Here is a 22212-nt window from a genome sequence, read left to right as displayed (position 1 = left end):
AGAGAACCTTTCCTTTCTTTTATGCATTCTCCCCAGCTGCTGTGAAAAATATCCTAATGTTCTCTCCAGGTTATCTGCACATGCTTCATGCAATTACTTCTATAAAATGTTGAGTATTAATTGGAGGCTATTAAAACAAAAGCTTAAATGTTTGAAAAAATTGATGCAGTTTATTGAATAGTTCAGTGCAATGTTTTAGGAGTTGTAAAAGATCTTGGAGAGGGTTAGCTCTGAAAGCCATGATATTAAGTAATTGCACTACTTTAAATTGCTGTTTCTGATAACAGAATAGTTCTGATTTACTCTTTTGAGAAAGTATCAACTTTAATTTGTATTATCACTGTGCTTTTGGACTTGATCCATGATGAGGAGTCCAGCTGCTCTACTCTGTAATAAACAGAGCAGAAGGATGGCACTTACGCTGTTTTTCAGTCTTCATCAGATGGTATCTTCATCAGATATGTTAGGTATACAAAAAAAAGACAGCTCAGCCATTTAAAATTATGGTAAAGACAGCTGTTTTCCTTTGCTTGCCCATGAATATCTCTGTGTGTAGTGGGAGTGTTTGTAAATAAAGCAGCATTTCCCAAACTGTTTTGCTTCCTGTCTGCCTTTCAGCTAACTTGGTTCATTTGTGCTGTCTGCCCTCCGACTGCACTCTGTCACAGCATCCTAACCCAGGCATGTGCTTTTATTTTTGCCTCTCATGCCTGGGAGTGTCGTTCATTGTCTTTGTCTGGTGCCTCTATTTCAGAGAGTCCTAGTCTGTTTTTCAAAAACATTGCATTAAATGAGAAAGGCATAGAAACAGCAGAGAATCCAATTTCCCTAACAAGTTCCAAGTAGTGGCACTGTAGAGAAAATAACACTGAGGTGTACAAGTGAGGTTAGTACCACCAGCACAGGATTTCCTGGTGTGTGGAAATGTACATGTCAGTACAAAACGGAAGACAAGCATAAGCTCCTTTGACACCTCAATGCTTCTAGGTGACTAAAAGGACACAAATCTTAAATGACTTGCCTTAGATAAGCTTTGTATAGACATTTTACTGTTTTTGTCTCAATATAAGGATGGCTATCTCTGTAAATTCCTCCGGAGATATGGCACTGTGGTTTTTACTGCTTTATATCCAGCTGAGATAGCACCTTGTCCTTAGGATGCACGTGTATACAACGAACCTATGATTCAGTTTACCAGCTCATGCAAAGTGCAGTGTTGCAGTGCTGAGAGTTTAAATCAAGATTATGTATAAACTTTTTACCCAGCATAAAAACAATTGTGCATTTTAAAAAGCAGTAATAGCAAAATGAATTATTTAAATCCATGTTTTATTACCTTGCCAGAAATCTTTAAAATATTGTTTTGAAAAGTATCAGCTAAATCTGTTGTGGCCTTGCTTTAGCCCATTCATGTTGGGAGCAATATATTACGTTACTGGAAAGGATCCTTATTTATATGAAGAACAGTGTCTGAGATTGTCAGTGCTGATACTGGGTTCATAAAAGAAGTAGTCTAGGATAATACAGTATTTGTTTACTGGTTAGTGAAAGCATAGACTGAAAAAATCAAAAAATCTTTCCAGATAGTATTAGTGTTCAGATAGTGCCCGTGTTAGACAAGTATTAAACTAAAATTCACTGGAACTGACGTGTTCAGTTGAAGCATATGTGTTGAGTTCATCGCAGTACTACTCAAGCACTTAAGCTGTGGTGAGATACTTTGTTTCTGAAAAATATCATTGTAATGCAAAAGTAACTATCTTTTCTTTCTTTTTCCCTGTTTGGTGCGTGCCTCTGGCGGGAAGCCTACTTTCTCTTAAAATTCTGTGGGAGAGGAATTATATAAGAAGATACTTATTTTTAATTGCAGTTGTCACATTAAGCTGCAGTGTTACTCACCAAGCAAGAAATGTATTAGATGATATGTGTATAAAAAGTAGAAGACTTCATCTTAATTTCTCAAGATGTTCTATTTAATTTCTTTCCAGAATTGCCAGGATGCAACTTCTGTTTTGAATATTGATGGAATGGAGAAATTTGTTCTATTTTCACACAGGTCCTTACATAATGTGTTAGCATTTTTTTCCCCCCCCCTGGATTCTTTGCTGTTCCCTTGCACATCCGTCTTTTCTCTTACCTGCCTGGTCAGCCTTTCTCTTTTTACAAGGAAGTTGTTGGTTCTCTTCAAGAAGAACCTGTTGAAATATATACAGCTTCAATGCCTGGATAGTGCTACACAACAGAAGGGCTTATTCCTTTAACAAAAAATAGCTAATTCAGGATTTTCCTATAATTGCCTAAACTTATCTAAAGTTATAATCAATACTTTAAAAGAGAAAAGACAGACACCAGAAGTTTATTGCTATTTCAATACCATGGTGTATGGGAATGTTTTAAAGCGGTTGCTTGCAATTGTTCTATAAGAAAGATATGGATGGATAAATCAATTGCAGGGACTGATGTGAATTAGTAAACACATGAGAATAAAAACTTTGAGGACTAGGATATTCTTTTTCCAGCTTAGGTTTCCACTTTTTTAATATCACACTGCTCGTGTGGTAAAGTACGCCCACTTCTGCAGACCTTTTATGGGTTGCTTATGATGAATAATTTTTCTTTTTACATTCTCTAAACTACTGTGGTCTTCAAGAAGCAAGTGAGAATTTCTGATTTGCTAAATGTTTGGCAGAAGCAGGAGAAAGTTATCAACTTCTCATAGGGAAGGCCAGGTGCCAAATACAGTAAAAATGCTTTGGCTGTTTAGGTATTTGCCGAGCTATCAACGGTGTAGAAGCTGAATGTCCCTTTGAACACAAATGGAGTATGTGTTGAACATTTCTTTTTTTCACTCTATAAGCAATGCAAGAATTACTTTTTTTTATCTTTTCTGCAGGCTTAATTTTCTTGCTGATTGCTACAGGGAAGTCAGTTTAAAGAGGCTAGTATTGAATTTTCTTTTGAAGGCAATAGTTATACTTGCCACTTCTAGAGCTTTCTGTTTAAACCTGAGCTACTGCCAAGAAAACTGTCCTCTGCTCCTGTGAGTGTACTTTTGATGGTTTTCTTTTGATTGTTCCTGTGGAATGCGTTATCTTGTGCTTTGGGTCCCTCTGCTAGCATATGTTTCTAGACCATTTGGAAGAGGACAATAAAAATCCTTGGAGTTGAAAGCCATTTTGAAATTGCTGTGGTACGAGTGGAATTGGGTGCTGCGAAGGTGGGTCAGCAGTGGAGTACAGCAATTTGTTGGAGTGGCACAAGGAGGCTGATTGGTATGGCCAAACCACAGCACTTCAGTACAGAGATGGTCTTCCTGCAGCTAGATAAAAGAAAATGTTCTGGAGTAGCTTCTGCTGTTTGGAGTGCCCAGTTAGATATCACTGTGCCAATAGCCTAAATTGTAGCTTTGAGCAGTTTTAAGTGTTTTGGATAGGCTGGCATAGTAAATACCAGCAGTAGAAAGGATGCAGTGTCAAAGATCCCAGCAGCATCCTCAGCCTTGCTCAGCTCTGGGGTTGCTGCCCAAAGCTTGCTCATGCTTCTAGCCTGACCTGCCTGTCACTGAGGGTGTTTCAGCCAGAGCAGGAGCAGAGCACCTGGTGCTTTATCTGTGCCCTAGCGAGGTAACTGTCACAGGTTCCAGGGCTTTGTTTGGATAACGGGTGACTGAGCTACTGTACCACCTGTCTGGAGTTACTGCAAGTCAGCTCTGGGGTTTCTCAGTGTGGCAAAACTTGCAAGTTTTCATTTGCTTCTTCCCAGTTTGAAGGATTTTGTGCATTAACTGTATTTATTCAAGGGAGAAATGAAGGTACATGGAGTCTCATGATGACTCTGGCATAGTGAGGAGCAGGAAGAATTAGTCTTTTTCTTAATTCTTCAATAAAGCCTGAAGGATTTGGAAAGCTGATGGTGTCACCTAAGGGAGTATCTTGCTAGTTTGCTAAAAATTGGATAGATTCTATAATTTCTGGCAAAAGTATAAGATGAAGTAGCAGATATACTGCTGAAATTTTATAGTGTACCTTGAAATGACAACTGTTCCTGGAAATGAAACAGTTTTTGCTGGTCAGTCAAGGTGTAGTGTAAAAACTGCAGGGGTTTTTGATAATGGCTGAAATGTAGGCAGAGAAAGCTACATTGGAAATGCATTTTTATAATAAATAAAAAACACAGTGAAAACCTTGAATAGTTTATGAGCAAACTGGACTGAAACTGCTTACAATTAGACATGGATATGCTGTCTTTTTGTTTTCTTGTATGAATGGGTCGTCCTAGTATTTTTCATGATGCCAAAAAACCATATGTAATATGCTAACCTTCACAGTGTAAGTTAGGGACTGACAGTAGCAGGAAGCATGAGACAGTAATTGGCATTACTGTAGATATTACTATTTTCCATAGTACAGTGGTTGAACTATAAAATACTTTTCCTAGACTTCTGAATGTGACTTCACCAAATGAAGGTGAAAGAGGAACAGTCATTTAGAAGACAAATCCAAAAAGTTTTGTCTGTTTTAGGGCTGTAGCAAGAGGACATCTGAAGTTTCTATGTGGCTGCTTATTTAAAGTTGTGAAGGAGGATCTAGGACATGGATAGTGGAGGGAGTTTTATTTTCCTATTCTCTTAGGTAACTTTTAAAACTTCTGTAAAAAGAAGTAGCAATGCATTAATAATTAGCATCTTTAAAGTTTCTTAGTTATTTCCTTCAAACCTACAGAATATACAAATAATGTTCTAGATTTGGCAGCAAAACTTCAAGAATCTTTCTCCCTTGCAAAACTGTTTATTGCCACTGAGATATTCCATTTATTTGGTGTCTCACATACAGCTCTCCATTTGAACTGGTGTTGGTGTTACCCTCAGTGGGCTGATTCATGCAGCTCCAGTCTCAGGGGAGTGCCGCTGGGCAGTGTTTCCTTCTGTGTGTGGTGTGCGTGCTACTCATCCTCCTCCTCTTCAGCCCTTCCTGTGGTTGCATATGACTGTACTTCTTTTGCTGTTTTCTGTGCCTAACACATGGAAAGTGCTCATCAGGTTATGTAGTCTGTTTTGTAGGTAAAATTTCTGTTCTGATGAAACTTGACAGTTTGTAATATGCATTCCTTTAGCTGTGCCACTAAGTTGCATTTTATTTCCTTTGAGGATTAGGATCAGGAAGTTGTTTCCGGGTGTCACCACCTGGCTGCAAGTCCTCCCAGAAGTTCAAGTTGGATAGTTTGGTACAGGATGTTCCTCTGAGTTGGATGTGTGCCTTCCTACCTTGAAGCTACCCATTACTCATGCCTGTTGGCTTGCAGTGGTCTGGCCATACTGATTAGTGTCTTTATAATTTACTGTGGGTGCTTTTACAGAAGGTTAATTTGAACTGCAGCTTGCATACCATTGTAAATGTTGTTTTTTTCCTGTCAAAGTAATACCTGCTTGAGAGTTTTGTGTTAATTATGACAACATCTTGTTCTTTGTAGTTTTTTTGTATTGAATTAATTTATTTGTGGTTAAAGTTTTGTATGTGGAGGCCCTTGTTTCTAGGCGGGATGAATTTCTTCTTGCATCCTTCACACTTGCTTTCAATCTAAAGGATTTTTTTTGGCTACATTTCAGGAAATTGTTGCGACTTTATGAAGAATGAGATGATGAAAATTGTCTTAAGCTCTTAAGGAAGCATTTAAAGTGTTTGTGCTTTCTCTGAAAGGGTTTGAGATATTTTTAAGTGTGCATTTTCTACATGTTACCCTTTAAAAGAACCAGTGCATCCAGTTCAAAACTCTGCTTAACTCATATATTTCCGAGAAGGGCATGCAAGAATATGGGCTTTCATAAAATAAGCTTGTCTTCTAGGTTTTTTAAAATTGATTTATTTTCTTTTTGATATCATTACTGTCCTTGTTATTCTTGTTTTTTAAGATCAGACTCCTCTGCTTCTTTCTGCATATGTGCTGTAACTTCATGCTACAGATGCTCTCATTTGGCAACTTCTTTCATAAAGTTCCTTTTTCATGCTATGCACTAATACGTTTTTGGTTGTTTTGCTGAGAAGACGGTAGTACCAGCTGTTTCCTATTCTATTCCCCTACCAAAAAATATACGTCTAATAGATTCTAGCGAATAAACCCATGGTAAAGGAAACTTTCTGAAGCATTTTTCTTTTTTTTTCTTTTCCTTTTAGTTCCCGGCATGGATGGTGGTGGCTTAGCTGATGCTAGTCTAACGGATTCGTACTTTAGCACCAGCTTCATTGGTGTTAATGGGTTTGGATTGCTGAAACAAAGTATCCCATGATGCAGGTAATAGCAGTGATTCGTTTCCTTAGTCCGGCTGGTGTTACACCAAAAAGGGAAAACTGCTCAAGAGGCAGGACAAATGGAGCCTTTTGGAATGTGTCATCCTGTATGATCTCCAGAGTATATACTCACTTTAATCTTGGAAATGGAAATGAAACAGTATCATTGCTTTAAAATTAATCTGTTTTTGTTAGCACTTACCTGAGCTTGTTGTGCTGAGCTTTGCTGCATACATTAACTCTGTGTTAGGTTTCTTTACTGAATGTGAATTTCTAGGGTTTTTTTTAGGTGCATAGCTTTTGATAAATATATAAAAATCACATTTTGAAACTTTTCAAATATCAAAATTTGCTGAAGCAAAATAAGAACTGTTGAACCTGAAATTACTAGGCAAAAATTTCAGAATTTGTAAGCTCAGACTCTGGTGGTAGTATGTTGAATTCATATTTAAATCTTCTGAAACATTTCCCTGTATTTATAGTGTTCTGTAGAGGTTGGCATAGGAACTCCTATGAGATGGAATTTATTGTGTAGGTAGTATTATGCAAAATTTGCAACAGATGTCTGTCGTATTTAAAACCTAAATGAGTATCTACTGAATTAACACATGAAGTACTATAATAACTCCCTCAAAGTGTTATGCATTTTAAAAGCAGCACAGTCTGTCCCTGAAAAGAAGATGCTCTGTCCTGTACTAAACAAAGCAACTTCTGGTAAATGAGAGAGCGCACAAGTCAAACAATTCACACTGAGTCCTGACAACACCTCTCTTCTTTTATATCGAGGAAACTCTCCTTATGAGGTTACTTTGATCTCAATTGTGGCTGTATTATGGATTGAAAAATAACTCAGCAAAAGGTGGGAATTAATTAGGTGTGTTCCTTTTTTCCTTTTCTTTTGTTTGTTTGGTTTTTTCCTGCATGTTTTCAAGAAGGCTGGATTTTCTTATTCGACAGAATTGTAGAAGTATGGAAATGTTTTACTGACAGTTATGCATGATATAAAAAGAAAAATTTTAACCTCTGATCCCAAAGTGTACTACTGAAGCTGGCAGTTACAAATTTTTGTATCACTAAGGTCCTATAATTTTAACACAAGGTCATTATGTTCTGTATCCTTAAATGGTATTCTGCAGAAACACTGGTGTCTTTCTAAACACCAATTTTTAATTATAACTGTTTCTTCTAGAAAGACAGTCAATAAGGCATGTATCTAACATGAATGCTCATAGGATTCTTAAATACTTTACTAATGCCTGAGATTACAGTCAAGGCATTGTTGTTTCTTTTTGAGAAGAAATCAGTGTGCCTCTTGCCCATTGGAAGATAAGGAAAATTACTTCTGAAGAAGGGTTTTATTCGTGTTGAGAATGTGCTAACAGGCATCAAACTACAGTTTGAAAAGCATTCCTATATTGATTTTTTTCCTTTGAATCCTGTATTTTAAGTTCTTGCTTGCATAGGTAAAGCTGGTAATGCTGTCTGTTTTGACTGTATGTCAGCTTCTAGGTTAAGTCTATACTGACAAAGGTTAGCCACTTGGAATGAGATTTTCTGTGTAATTCAACCCTTTGGAGAACAAGGCAAGGGAGAAATTTTAGTGGGTTTGACTTTAAATAATACTAGTTCTTTATGGTTTGAAACAGAGACTTTAAATCTGATAGATTGGTTATTGTGTCAAGGATATATCTCTTGCTTGCTTTCTCTGAAAATTTGTACAGATTTTGTCACTCGATTAAACCTTTGTAGAACTGGTTTATATAAACCCACTGGAGACTTCCTAGATGTTAGATAATTTCCCAAGGATGTAATCTGCACTGACATGTTCCAGCTTGAGTATGTTTTTGCAGTTGCAGCTCTGGCATAATCTAGGCCTTGCCTGAACTCTGAGAAGGAACGCTGATCAGGTTCATTTCCCTCTTTGCTTCTACTTCAGATTGAAGCAGCATGGAAGTGGATCTATATTTAATGAAAGAGAGCTGTATCTGTGTTAATTGGAGCAGAGGGGTTGGTAAGGGAAAAGAGATTTATGCTGTAGGCTTAGAGAAGCTGAGCTGAAGATAAGTAAACAAGAAACCAGGAAGGATTGAGCAAAGGGACTGAAGCAGAGAAGAGACCTTGGTGGGACACTCACAGAATGGGGACTGGAATGGTACAAATGCAATACACAGAAACTGAAAACAAGTTTTCATAAGGTAAAGGCAGGACAAAGTAGGGTGGAGAGAACAAATCCATGTTCCTATTTCTCTCCAGGTTCTTGAATCAACCTAAAGATACTAAAAATGCAGTGTTCTGCCATCAATGAAACATCAAATGTCTTCTGTAAAGTATCTGATTAACTCTCAGTTTTGCTTTTGCAGATGGAAATACCAGTTCCATCTGAGTTGCGTTGTCATCTCTGGTGAACGTGTGTAGTTCACAATATGAGGCAAGCTCTTCAGCTTGTTTTTTAAAGCTGGGAAATTGCAAATGCATGCAAATAAACACACTGATAGAAAAACACTAGTAAGATGCAGCAAGATGTTAGGAAATGGTAAGTTTAGGTTGCGAGTGCAGTCTTGAGGTTATATATAGAGTTGTATTTCTCATAATGTTGTGTAGTTTTTTTTCAGTGGGAAAACTATTAGTGGGACTTACTCAGAACACAAGATGTGTGGCACATCCATGTGTATTGAGCATCTGTTCGATATTTGATTAAATGCTCATCGTTTCTGTGCTTTATTCCTGCATGCTGTTCGCATCCTTGCGAAGACTTAGTTGGCAGTGCACTTTCGGGTGCCGTTGCAATTATTCCATCAAACTTTGTGGAATGCTTTCCTTATGAAACAATAAAGTAGTCTACATTTTATAGATGCATGGGATGGAAAAGGATGGCAATTAAACAAACAATGCCCTAGCAGTGCTGGCAAACAAGAGACCTGAGTTTTTGAAACTAATCTTTACAGTTGGAAGGTGAGGAATGGAATTAATAACCACCAGTAAAATACTTGGTTCATGTTGCTTCACTGGCCTCACTCTAGCAAAGATAGTAACAAAGTCAGTCCCTTCTGGGTATTGCTCATTTCTGTTACCATGAAAGTCTTTCTGCTGTCCTTGTTTTATTCACTAGATACCTCTCAACATAATCATCAGGTATTCAATTGATGAGTTGTCGGGACTATTCCTATCTAATCTCCAGAATGTGTTTGTCATGTGCAGCACATAAAACAGAGGTTTGTTGAAAAGAGTGTGTGATTGTATATGTTGGGGTTATCATAATGCATATATAACGGAACCGAACTGCATCAAGCAAAGCTATATCCAAAGTTTGCAATTACCACATTTGTGTGCAGTGCCTGATCGCTAAGACTCAGTGTTCAGTAAGCAGCGAAAGGGAGGGAAGTGGCTAACATCATGATGAATTGGGAGTGGATGTACTGCTTTGACCATAAATAATGTAGATGAATAGTTGTCAACATTTCTGTAGAATGGCTATTTCTGACTTTCAGATTTTATTTATATCTGTGGAAGAGTATTTTATGAGATCTTAAACATATCTTTGGGCTTAGATTAGTGGTTAAGATGCAATTAATGGCAATACTCACTTTGCAGTGGGGAAAACAGAGTAAAAATACTCAGCACAGTTAAGAAGAGGCAGGATTTTTGAAGTGGCCATGGTTCTAATTCTTCCTTTTTCTTCCTTTCTGAAAGCTATCTCTTTGCCTCATCTTCCACTCCTCCTACTTCAAAGGTCTTTGCTGTTAGCCAGCCTTTCCTTGGCCCCCATTGTCGTCTTCTGTTGTTACTAACCTGGTTTCCTATTGATTAATAGTCTTCTGTCCTCACTGGTTTGTGTTTTTCCGTAATACTGTTTTGTTTCATGTGTCTCTTCTTCCTTGAATCTACATATGCTTTCATATACTATATTAACAGTATTGTCTTCCATCTTATCAAAGCACTTTTTTTCTGTTTTCCCCTTCTCTAGGTAACGCTAATGGACTGCAGAGCAGACCTGCACAACACATGGCCCACAGGCTGCATGCTGTCCTCAAAGCTGTTCTTTTTCTTTTTGGCATAGCAGCAGCTGCCCAGAGACAGTCAGAGGTGTGGTTCAAAAAGCAGCTCACTGCTTTTGGCTTTCCCAGCAGTGAGGAGGCAGGAGCTGGCTGGCTGGGATGCCTGTAATGCTTGGCTGTTTGCTCAGTTGCCGCTTGGTTGGCTGGTGTCACTGTTCCTCTGGGATTAGTGCTGCCCTTTGACTAACTTGTGGCTTAACCAAAGACGCAGGTGGTGCAGAAAGAAGCTTTAATAATGTTGGCCTGTTAAAAGGGTATTATAGCAGGATGAGGCACAGAAGTATCTTGATGTTAAGAACTTTAAACGTTTCACTAGAATTGAGCAACTTGGTTGTAAGAGCATAAAACAGTAGAAGGTGCCTTCATCCATGTTGCTTCACAGAAATCTGGTTTTCTTTATTTTGATGGGATGAGATTTATGACTATGTGGATTCCATCAGACTGCAGGTTACATAGCAAGGAAGAATGTAAAGTTCTCAGTAAATCACCCTAATCAAAATAATAAGGGGGTGACAGTCTTCAGCATTGAAATTGGCAAGGCCAAGCAATGGAGAAGAATTGGTTTTGCTTGCTTTCACCATGCAAATGTTGGTGTACTAAGCATTCTTGAATAGCCTGAGAAGTAGCAACCATGCTCACTTCAAAGCCTTGCAGCTGAATAAACATGAAGACCTTTGTTGCCATTGCTGCATCTGCCAACAGTCAAGGAATAAAACTCTCCTCATAGCACAGAAGCTTGTAAATGTCTTCAGTTTTTAACTGTTGAGAACTGAGTGCTACTACAGATGTGCTATTTTAAATATAAAATTATGCGGTTGTTTTCATAATGCTTTCTGAGGAAATCCAGTTGCTTTAGTTTCAGCATTTGAGTGGATTGTGCTATAGATGGTGCCACACATGTTAACTGTCAAGGACAGGTTTTGGATTGTTTAAAAAGAAAAGCAAAAGATACCACCCTTTTTAGGTCAGAGAATCTGACAACTAAACAATGTCACAGCCAAACAAATCAATCTTTTGCAGAATGACTTTTTGTGCTCCAATCAACATTATTCTAAAAACTATAAAGAAGTATTCTGAAATATAGTTCCAGTAAAACAGTAGTAAGGTGAAGAGTCTAGATTATGACATACTGCAAAATACTCGAGATGGTATGCTTAGCACCATGGAATGGCCATGAGGAAAATCCTTACTTTCTCAGGGTTAGGACATGGAATATGGAGACAAAAAGAATAAATATCATCTCTTATGTATTTTGGAGATAAGAAGTGGTGGAGAAAAAAGGAAAAACACTCACTTCAAGATAAGTCTTATAAGCTACGTAAAATTAGATGTAATTGTCTGCATCAAAGTTTTATTCATGTTTTATCTTGATGAGAATTTTGTAATATAGCCTTTAGTGGAGGGAGATGAAAATAAAGCAAACTTGCCTTAAGTGCAGCTGTAATTCTGGGGTTTGTTACTGAATATTGAAGGGTGGAGGCAAGGTGGTGTGTACCTTTAGAAGGTGAGAGTGTTTGTTGTAACACTTGACATGGATATACTGAAGAGAGCCCAATGAAGGGTCACAAAGATGGTGCAGGTACTGGAGCATCCCTCCTGTGAAGAAAAGCTAAAACACCCAACATTTTAATTCCTTTGAAGGGAGAGGGGCAGGATGTATGCCAGCCATCCTAGTTGAATTTTGAGTAGTATTTAAAGAACCTCAGTAAATCATAGCAATAGGCCGGCAGAGAAGAGAAGTTTGTGAAACTGAGTGTGTCACTTGGTTATGACAAAATTGTCTTTCTACATTAACTTCCATGTGATAAAAGCCCTGATGTACTAAAACAGTCTGAAGCTCTCATATGTGTGTTCTTACCTTCCCTGTCAGGCTTAATATTAAATTTTCTTTCCCTGTGAATGGTTGCTTTTGCTTTTCTGGAGCTTTCATCCCTTAGGCTTGAGGTGCTTACAGTCTTCTTGAAATTCAGTTTGTATGAAAAATAGCTCAACATCATTAGAAGAGGTTGAGAAGTGTTATTTAAAATCAAAACTGCCTTCTGGAAAACACAAATGACAAACAGCACTTGTATGTTCTTTTAATTTTTTTTTTATTTCAAAATCTTTTTGGTAAAAATGAGACACAGGAGTAACCTTCATTAAGACTAAATGCATTTGGGTGTGGTAGAAATCTTAATATCAAAACAGTTTAAAAAGCCTTTACTGATTACATGCAGGTATTCTATGAATAATGTTAAGGTAAGAAGCTTATGCATGTGTAATAAAAGTGAGCAAAGCAAAAAATTCATGAATGTGGTAGAGGTTTCTAACTATTCAAGGTACAGATTACAAGCAGTTGTTAAGGCGAGAGCTGCCAAGCTTTGGTTTTTCAGAATCCTGGTGTGTGTAAGATATGTTTGCACCTTGAATGGGAACTTGATGTTTTAAAAGCACACTTGATGTTCACAGATTTGGGTTGCACTGTGCTTTCAGAATCCAGAGCAATGTGCTCTGTTGCGTTCTGCTGTGTGTGCACTGTGTTCTCAGTGATCGTGTCAGCGCTGGTTTTCATCGTCTCAGGTTCCTATTCACATTGAAAGTCTGTTGGTTGAATATTTAACTCCTTTACCTAGGATAGAGAATATTGATGGAATAAAAATACTTGGTTCCAATTTTAGCCTGTGTGCTTAACCAGCTTTGATACCAACACAGCTCTCAATATCATATTTATTCCTATTTCAACAGATTGTTACCTTTTGCATTAAAATTATTAAATCTGGTATTATAAATAGACATTAATACTATTTTTATCTACCCCTGGGCAAATTTTGTGCATATCTGAAAGTTTGCCTGAGGAAATTTCTTCTTAAACCCCTTTGCTTTATGAGGGTCAATGTGGATGTATCAAATGCCAAAAAAAGATGCATAACAGGGATGCTTTTTAAGTATTTGTGGAAAACGATTCAACTTCTTTCCATTGCTTAGGAAGGGAATATGGCATATGATTACTTGAGCTACCATAATCCAGAAATGATTTTGATGTATTTTTTTTCTTATTTTGATGATTTTGAGCAGTAGGATGAGCTTCCTTAAATTTGGGCAAAGATTGTCAATTTAGTGTGGGTCTCTCAAAGTGGTACCTTGTTTTGTAAAAATAAGTCAACTTTGTTTCACTAGATGCATGCCTTTTGTGTATAGAATTAAGTATTTATCACTTAAGCAGTTAGTGATATTTATATTGTCAGTTCAGTATATTTAGGAGCATGAGACAGGTGACATCAAAATAAGGGAACAAGCATGTAGCAGACAGCTTGCTTGAAGTCTTGAAAAAGCTGAAGGTTTATATGCTATTTACATGTGTAAGCATTCCACATAAGAGCTACTTTACACTGTCTATTCTTTTAGATCCAAATTTTAAAGCTGCAGCTTCTGGTGAAGTTCGTGGTGCTCTGAAAACTGCAAGTGTTGGGAGACTTGAATTGCAGTAGATTTACAGATCTACCAAATTGGATAGTGCTACAGCTTCTATTGGTTGTCCTCTGTTCTTACCAAAATTGTTCCAGAATACTGATCTTTGTGGTCAACAATTAGATGAAATGGCATTGGAACATAACATAGTAAGCTTCCTGCTCTTTGCCACCAACATTGAGACTAGCTACGGAAAAAAATAACCATAAAGAGCGACTCCAGTGACCAGTTTTGAGTCATTCTGTGTCTAGACTACTAGATGAAACATGCCTGGAAACTTTCCTTGCTGCTTAGGGCCAGCTGGCACAAAATGGCCTGTTTGTGCTGGTGTGTGCTCACCCACTGAAGCAGAGTCTGCATGCAAACTGTCTATTTGAAGGGTTCTCAAACCTTTTCACTGCTGAATAGTGCCTGGAAATTGGCTGGGAGACTCCGGGTTGATGTGTGCCAAAAGCATGCCAGGGAGTATTTTAACAAATTAGTGGTTGTCTCTCAGTGATGAAGAACGCTTCCTGACCTTGCCTTCCTTTACTTCTCACACTGTTTCTTCCTGTTGGGAGGCTGGTGAAATAAAATAATAAGCAGGAGTAAAAAGAGACACTTTAAAACTTCTCTATCAAAGAAGCAGTAGCTCTTAGAGCAGCACTGCTTCTCTTTACTCCAGTTTATTGCTCGCTGATATCCCTAGAGGAATGTAGAAAAAGCAAGGAGAGCCTAGCAGGAGTGTTAAAAGGGTTTCAGATGTCCTGCTGACTTGGAAGAATTGGATGTTTTGCTGAAAGGTCTCAAAAGGTTCTTTTGTTTTTAAAAAGAATCTATCAAATACTTAATTTAAGTATTTTTCATGGGAGAAGTTTCATGTTGTGATGATAGTTTATTAAAGGGAGGAGTTGTTTCAGGAGTGCAGTGTAAAAGACTGTTTTAAGGAGATAAGTAATTGGGTTATCCAATGTTTTCACAACATGCAGGAAGAGAACCATAGGCTTGGTAGACACTTCTCATTTAGAAGAAATTAATGAAGATAGTGTTTAATTTTAATATACAGTAATTTTTGGTTTGCATTTCTGTTGTGCAAAATGCTTTATTTTACTAAACATTTTTGTTAATTATAAGTCTGTTTGCTCAGCATATTTACTAAATGGGGAATGAGCACAAGTTTCATAGTCTGTCCTTAAAACTTCTTAAAGGTTGTCCCCAATGCCCTCACTTAATCTGTTACAGCTTTATTTTACATGTACACTTTCATCTTGTATTTTTGCAGAGGATGACAAATAGCAGCAGCTCCCCTAGCCTTCTCAATGACAGTGCCAAGCAGTATGCAGGCCATGGTAAGTATGTTTAAAGTAATACATATAAAAGTATGTTTGAAAATTTGAGATTCACTTTCACAAAACTGAGGCTTAAGGAAGTGTTAACTTGTTCTCTGATTTTATTTGAGATACAGCAGAACTTTATTTTTTTAACAGTGTATAATGGAAAGCTTAAGTGTTACTGAACTCATAAATTTTTAAGCTTCTCTTTGCTGTGGGGGGAAAAAACTAAAAAAAGTCATTAGCAGTCTTGTCACTTCAAGTGAAATGTTAGTTTGAATATCCACTGTAAAGCACTGATAGCTTAAGCATTTATGTTGCTTCACCATAGTATCCCTTTTTATTATGCTTCTTGGAGAAGTTATTGTGTGAGATTAGTGTACAGGTGTTTTCCCTTAAATTTAGAGTGTGTGGATTTTGTGAAATGTTACATAACTGATGATTTTTAATACCTATAAATGTCACATAACTGATGATTTTTAATAGCTATTTTGTCTTGCAAGCAGTACTTTGCCTCTTATTTTTGCCTTGCTTTAGGAACGTGTTTTATATACATGGTTTTCAGCTGAAGAAAATGTCTTGATAGTGGAGGCCTACATACTCGCTAAATTATTGTGGAGGGTGTATTGAGCTTTGTAATGGGCTCTTGAGAATCACTGCAGATTATTTCAGCTGTAGCTGTTAAATTAAGTTCTTTAAAGAAGAGGGTATTGCTTCCTTATGGCAAGGATATACATTTAAAGTAAATTTCTGCTTTGAAAATTGCTGTGTAAATTATGCTCTAGAACTACATTTGCATATCTGACCTTGCAGCTAGTCTACTTACTAGGATTATAATTTTTTAAGCATGGTAGTAACTACTGTAAAATGAACTTGCTTGAAAGTCGAAATTTGTGGGTGTTTCTTTGTTTTTTCTTCCTAGTTTATTTCCAGTAGGCTTTGAGTCTGCTACTTTTGTCCCACTGAACAATTAGCTATTCAAGGCAATGGAGGTCTCCAGTTTTAAATGCAGTCAGAGTTTGACTGTGACAGGCCAAATAGTAATGGTGATGCATGTCAAGGAGAGAAACCAGACCAACTTTTGGAAACCACTTTAAATATTGTTGTGTCTCAGATCCTTCCCCCTCTCTCTCCCCCTTGCTCTGCCAAGCCATGCTTCTCTTGTAGAATTGCCCTTTTAGGGAATATTTATTGTTGATCAAATTTAAGATAAATTGTCTTCTAAGAATTTAATGTTGAAGAAAGTGTTTCATCAAAACACCGATGTTTACAGCTGGCAGTCATTGCTAATTTGACAGTTTTAGCCATGCAGTTTTCAGTTGCATCTGTGAATGTTACACAGTTTTTGAAACTTCAACTCTGGAAATGATGAATAGGAACAAAGAAAAGCAATAAAAAGTTATTAATGAAATGCGGACTTTTGCTTGGTTCTGATTTAAATTGGATGTGCAAAACAGTGACAAGACAAGCAAAATCCACATCATTAAGACCTGTTACACAGAAGATTGCTAATTTCAGGTAGCTGGAGATCACATAGGATCCTTTATTCTGGAAAAGGCTTTTTAAGATCAAGTCCAACTGTTACCCCAGCACTGCCAAGTGCACTACTAAAGCTTGTCCCTCAGTACTACATTTACATGATACCCCTAGGGATGGTAACTCATGCACTTGCCAATGCTTGTCAGCCCTTTCAGAGGATCTTCTGGTGAATTAGAAACATTCTAATGTATCATCTACAGGATTAAAAATAACATGCAAATATAAGAAGCACTTAAAACAGGTTTTCTGATCAGATGAAGGCTGCGAAATGTTAGGTGGACTTTAAATAGTGTCAACAGCAATTAAACTTACTGAATTCTGTTAATGAGCACCATTTCAATTAAGCAGTTGCACAGAATCTAATAAATGCTGTGGGTTTTAGCAGTGTGACTGCTAAACTTAGCTTTGTCAAAAGGATTTTTTCCATACAGATGTAAGTTAAAAAATACAGAGTTTCTTCTAGTAGTGTATATATATAACATATTGATCTTACATTGATTTTATAGATCCACTAACTTCACCAAATTCATCCTTGTTTAATGACTTTGCTGCCCTCAGCGTGTCTCAAAGGAGGAAGGTAGGCAACAACTAAATCTTAAGTAGCGTATTTATATATGAGTTGACAGGGAAGAAGATATGGAATAACTTGAAATGCTACATGAAATAAGCATTTCTTCTGATGTTACTAGATTTATTTCAATATGTTGCTGCTGATATAAATAAGATCTTACTGCTTCATTTTTGCTACATCAGACTCCTGCTGCTATTAAGAAATACTCCAGGCACTTGTAAACTGAAGTTTATAGAATATGAAATGTAGTATGCAGTCCATTGAATTTGAAAACAAATTATTCTACTAAGGGACATGTGACCTGCAAGCCTTTATGGCAGCAAGTTCAGAATACATTAAGAATCATTCTCCCATTTATTTGTACATTATGTGATAACAATTATAGTTAGTTTTTCTTCATTTTCTTTTCTTCATTTTCTTCATTTTCTTTTCATTTTCAAACAGTTACAGTTTGAAATGCATTTAGTTTAAAAGACACTGTTATCTTTGGGAAGCGAGGGTTTGGGGTTTTTTCCCATCCCTCTAATTTGTATTGAGAAATCTTTCTTTTGCTGAGGGCTAGACAACGTCTTTAAGTACCTTTGACCTGCAGCTGAGCAGGTTGTGGTATTTTCCGGTTACACTCTCAGTGGCTGGAATAGGAGACAAAAGTTTGATTGCACAAGAGTTCCTTCTCATTTTTGTGATCTGTCACTTACCAAACAGACATTATCTTGTTCCAACCAGTTATTAAATTTTACTTTCACTGATATTAGCCACATTATCCTGAGCTTTCCTGTAGTAAATAATGAAAGCAGGCTACATCAGCATGTTCTGTATTATTCCTGCAGGTGAAGATTGAGCTTAAAGATAATTGCTAGAGTTGGTCCATCACACTGTTTTTTAAATATAAGTGCTGTTGTAGAACATTAATTTTCTAGTATTATGATGTATCCAAAGTACATGGAATATCTGCATTGCTCTTTTCCTTAATGCCAGTACAGTGCACTGAAAGTTGGATGTAAAGAACTATAAATGTGTTGCTTATCCATTTACAAAGGCTGGTAAAAATGAAAAATAATTGTACATTCCTCCTTAACATAGGCTTTGAGAGCCAATATATACACGTATGTATGTATGTACGTGTGTGTAAACTTGTGCTTATGTGTATGAACCACATGCACCAAAGAAAATAAGCTATGAAACAGAAGTATTGCAGGAATGACCACTGTCTCTAAAAATTACTTCAAAAGTTAAGCAGTATAACGTTTAATTATTGTAAAGCACAAATATCTCAAAGCTCAAATACTAATTCAGAGTGCTTTCTGACTTGGTCCATTTTTTCCTCAAGAAAAAGAAGCAAATTAAGGCACTGGCTGCTAAAATAGTATTAAGAGTAAGTTTTATCTGTGAAATTGATTAACTTGGATTTTTTTTCTAGTTAGCACTTCTGCTATAACTTGCATTAGTTGAAAGAATTTTGTAGTTTTCTTTGCATATTAATAATTTATTTTTTATTATGATTGCTATTTTGTAATGTATGCTTTTATTAAAGGTTGTTAAATTCTAGTAATGGGGGAGTTTTCGTAAAATATTGCTTGAGCTGTGTAAATCTAGGCATCCAGGCTCCCTCTATAGTCAGCAGAGAGAGATGAGTAGCTTAAAGAAACATTTAGCTCACACCAAGAAAAATACTTTGGAAATGACCAGATGTTGGTGATTGCTTTAAGTGAACAAAAATTGATGGCTAAAGTTATGAGAAATTAATTACTGTTTTGTGACTGACTGACTTTTGCTGCCAGTCAATACACTGCAAATAGCCATGGATGTAGCTTTAAAATATTTTTAGTATTTTTTTATTACAATATCCAAATTGTAGTAAGTGATTTCCTTAAAAGCACTAAATGCTTGAGAGCCAGGTGTTTAAAAACCTGCGTGATTCCCCTCTGTGCCATTAACTGGGGTTTGTTTAGAGCTTGAACAATGGGATTTATCAAGCCAGTGCTCAGTGCTTGCTGTATGAAGGGAGCCTTGGTGACTAGTTCAAATGCAGGTGTTTACAACATCTACTGTTTGGAAAAAAATTCTCCATTATCTTACTAAGAGCCCAACTCTAAGGTTTTGTTTGTTCTGAACTAGCTGGCAAAACCAGCATTTCCTTCGTTTATCACTGACTTGGAGGACAGATATAATACAGTCTTGGTAAGTGAATAAAGAACAGTTGCTTTCTTTTAGAAATATCACAATTCTAATTTGTAATATTTTGACATATTAAGTTATTTGGAATTTTATAAAAATAGCATGATTGTGTCACGTAAAACTGAATAGTTTCTGTAAAAGCATGTTCTATGTAGTTGTGTTAAGCAAGTTCATTGATTGTCTCTTGATATTGCTGATCATGTTATGCTGGCAGCCCTTTAACAATGGGCAAGCCATATGGAGAATATTTGATATCAATAAAATACTAAGGATAAGTTGATGATTGTAATTCTGAATACCTTTGCTTTTTAATTAGACGGCATTTTTGAAACTAGTTAGTATGACTGAGCTATTTATTTTGCTTTTGATTATTTGATATTTAGAGATATTCTGCTTTCTGTTTAAAAAGTAAACATAGTCCTTGAATTTTTATGAACATTCTTGAGGTAATTATCTCTGTTTAGAAATTATTAAACTGCATTTCAATTTTAGATTTCAGGAAAGCTAAGATTACTATTTAAAGACATTTTTATAGGATACTTAAAATGAAATCAAAGGAGCTAAGTATTTCTGTAGATGGAGCCTTGGTGGAGGTTCTGTCAACTGTAAAACCTTCTGGATTTACTGTCCGGTTGTTGTAACTCCACATGCAGTAAGACAAGCAACCTTAAAGTGAATTTCCTATAAGAGATTTTTAGGTAAGTATTAATCTACAATGCACAAATAGGATTTGTGAAGCATGGAACAAAAGCTAGAGTTAGTAATAGACTAACACACTTTCCCAAGAATAATGTCATGCTTATTTAATTTTTTCTTCAAGTACATGTTATGCTTGTTAAAAGTAGGATGGCATTCTGAACTTGAACTTCTTGGGTGTTTTTCCTAAATTGACTTTAGCCATTATCTAGAAAAGTGCTCCTCTCTAAACCTGAAATGATCTGTCTGGAAAAATTCTTGCTTTCCTTTTGGTGGTTCTGGTAAACAGTTCATAAAAGCTTGTGTGACATAACTGATCAGAATCTGCTGCCAGGGACATGACAACTTAATGCACCAAGAAGAAAATATATTATGAAACTTCTGTTTAAATTTGTTCTGAGACTGTTGCCACCAATCCAGGCTAAAAGGTTCCTGTACTTGTCACTGGTCAGCCTTACAAGGTAGTGAAAAGCATTTATTTTTACATTTTACTTTGTTTTTTCATACCTTCAATCCTCATGAAAACTGAACTCTTACAAAAAGTTTCTAACACTGACTTATTTCCATTTCATTTTTTTAATTGTTCAGTCACACCTAGAGGAGGTCCATTAAGGTGAGAGTAACTTCAGTTCCCAGGCTGCAAGGGGTGAACTAATTGCTGTACTGAACAACTTCAAATACAATTTTAATGCTGCTGTTTATGTGTTTTGAAGGCTTTTTTTTTCTAGAATGCCTTCCATTATTTTAGGTGAATAAAGGCAAGGTCAAAAACTCTAGTTTAGAAAGGAAAGTATAGGAGAGATTATCTGAACTGAAGTTCACCCCAAACAGGGTGCAGCTGTTCAGTGCCTACTGCGGAGACTTACAGCAAGTGAGACTGGACAGCAGACTTAATTAATTTACTTTGATCGGCAGTAATAAATGTGCATAGAAAATTATTTGAAACAAAAGATTACCTGTAAGCCTAGTCTGCATAAATGCAAGCTTTTTAATGAGGATGAGAAAAGCTTGACCTCTCAAGTTAAAAGAAACCAATAATTTCAAATCCTGTGGATATTAAATTCTTAAGACTTAAATGGTTACTATTTTGTTTTTGAGTGTCCTGCCTTTCATCTAGTTTTGTTACCTCTTGGGAAGCTGTATTTCTCTCCAGCTTCCTGTTTCCAGCTCTATCTTGACACCTCCGATACCTGATCGTTATCTAGTTCAGTGGTGTTCATTAAAAAGCCCTGTGTGCCATATTTGGTCTTGCTGAATGTACTTTTAATGAAAATGTGTCGAGACAGTTTTCACCTTTCAGAGCCTCCTGCATACAATCTGAGAAGCACAAATCATGTTCTGATAAGTTGAGGGGTAATGATCAAGCATCATGTCACTGTACTGTGAGAGACAGAATTATGGCTGCACAAACTGTATAATGTACCTGGGCTAAATGTATATTTCAAACCTGAATTTTTCCTTCTGGGATTTATGCACCCATACTGCAATAGTAAAACATTAGTGGATAAGTCATGCTAAAAAAAGTTGTTGCAGCAGTGCAGAAAGACTATGCTTTTTGGGAAAACTACTGTTTGTAGGTAGTACTGTGGTCTAAAATGTGTTACAAGGATATAATATAATCTAATTTACTTTACATTTTTCCTTGGAATAGATAGTTATTGGAATTGTTCCTTGGTTGTTTGCTCTTGCTATTTTAGTTATTACTACTTAGATAAATGTATTTTTCACTTCAAACTGTGACATGAGAGAATATATTATTTGCTTTTTTTGTGCATTAGTGATCATTGTGATACATAAATCAAATTATAAAAGCATTTCCCTTTAGAAATATGTAACGCTTTTACATTTTGTTGCCTCATCCTTTTCTGTATTTGAAGTCAAATAACTTCAAATGCAACTGATATGTGAGATGCTTTTGCTTATGTTTACAAGCTTTGTTTGATTCTTTCTATGCCAAGGCGTATGTAGTCTTCAAGAATGATCTGCAGTAAAATAATTAAAAACTTTTTAAACTTGTGCACACATTAGTTGAAGACGCTGTACAAATATTTAAAGCAGCTAGAAAATATACCACTTTGGGGAAATCATATGCTTATTAAAGACCAGAGTAAAAACTGCATCAGTTTTTAACC

At 36.5% G+C, this 22212-nt stretch overlaps 1 protein-coding gene across 1 annotated transcript in view; it reads left to right on the top strand.

Annotated features, from left to right (window-relative positions):
• Positions 1 to 5943: 5943 nt before the first annotated feature.
• PAN3 (PAN3 poly(A) specific ribonuclease subunit) overlaps positions 5944 to 22212 on the top strand; it is a 66678-nt gene continuing 50409 nt past the window's right edge. Inside the window, 5 exon segments of the mRNA XM_017731377.1 lie at positions 5944 to 6257; positions 6260 to 6288; positions 15048 to 15114; positions 17142 to 17212; positions 19325 to 19387. Coding sequence (XP_017586866.1) covers positions 6179 to 6257; positions 6260 to 6288; positions 15048 to 15114; positions 17142 to 17212; positions 19325 to 19387 — 309 coding nt within the window. The 5' untranslated portion in view covers positions 5944 to 6178.

Source organism: Corvus brachyrhynchos, unplaced genomic scaffold (genome assembly GCF_000691975.1).
Source record: "Corvus brachyrhynchos isolate BGI_N302 unplaced genomic scaffold, ASM69197v1 scaffold103, whole genome shotgun sequence".
Taxonomy (NCBI): Eukaryota; Metazoa; Chordata; class Aves; order Passeriformes; family Corvidae; genus Corvus; species Corvus brachyrhynchos.
The sequence above is the reverse complement of the archived record's forward strand: the minus strand, read 5'-3'. Positions and strand labels throughout refer to the sequence as shown.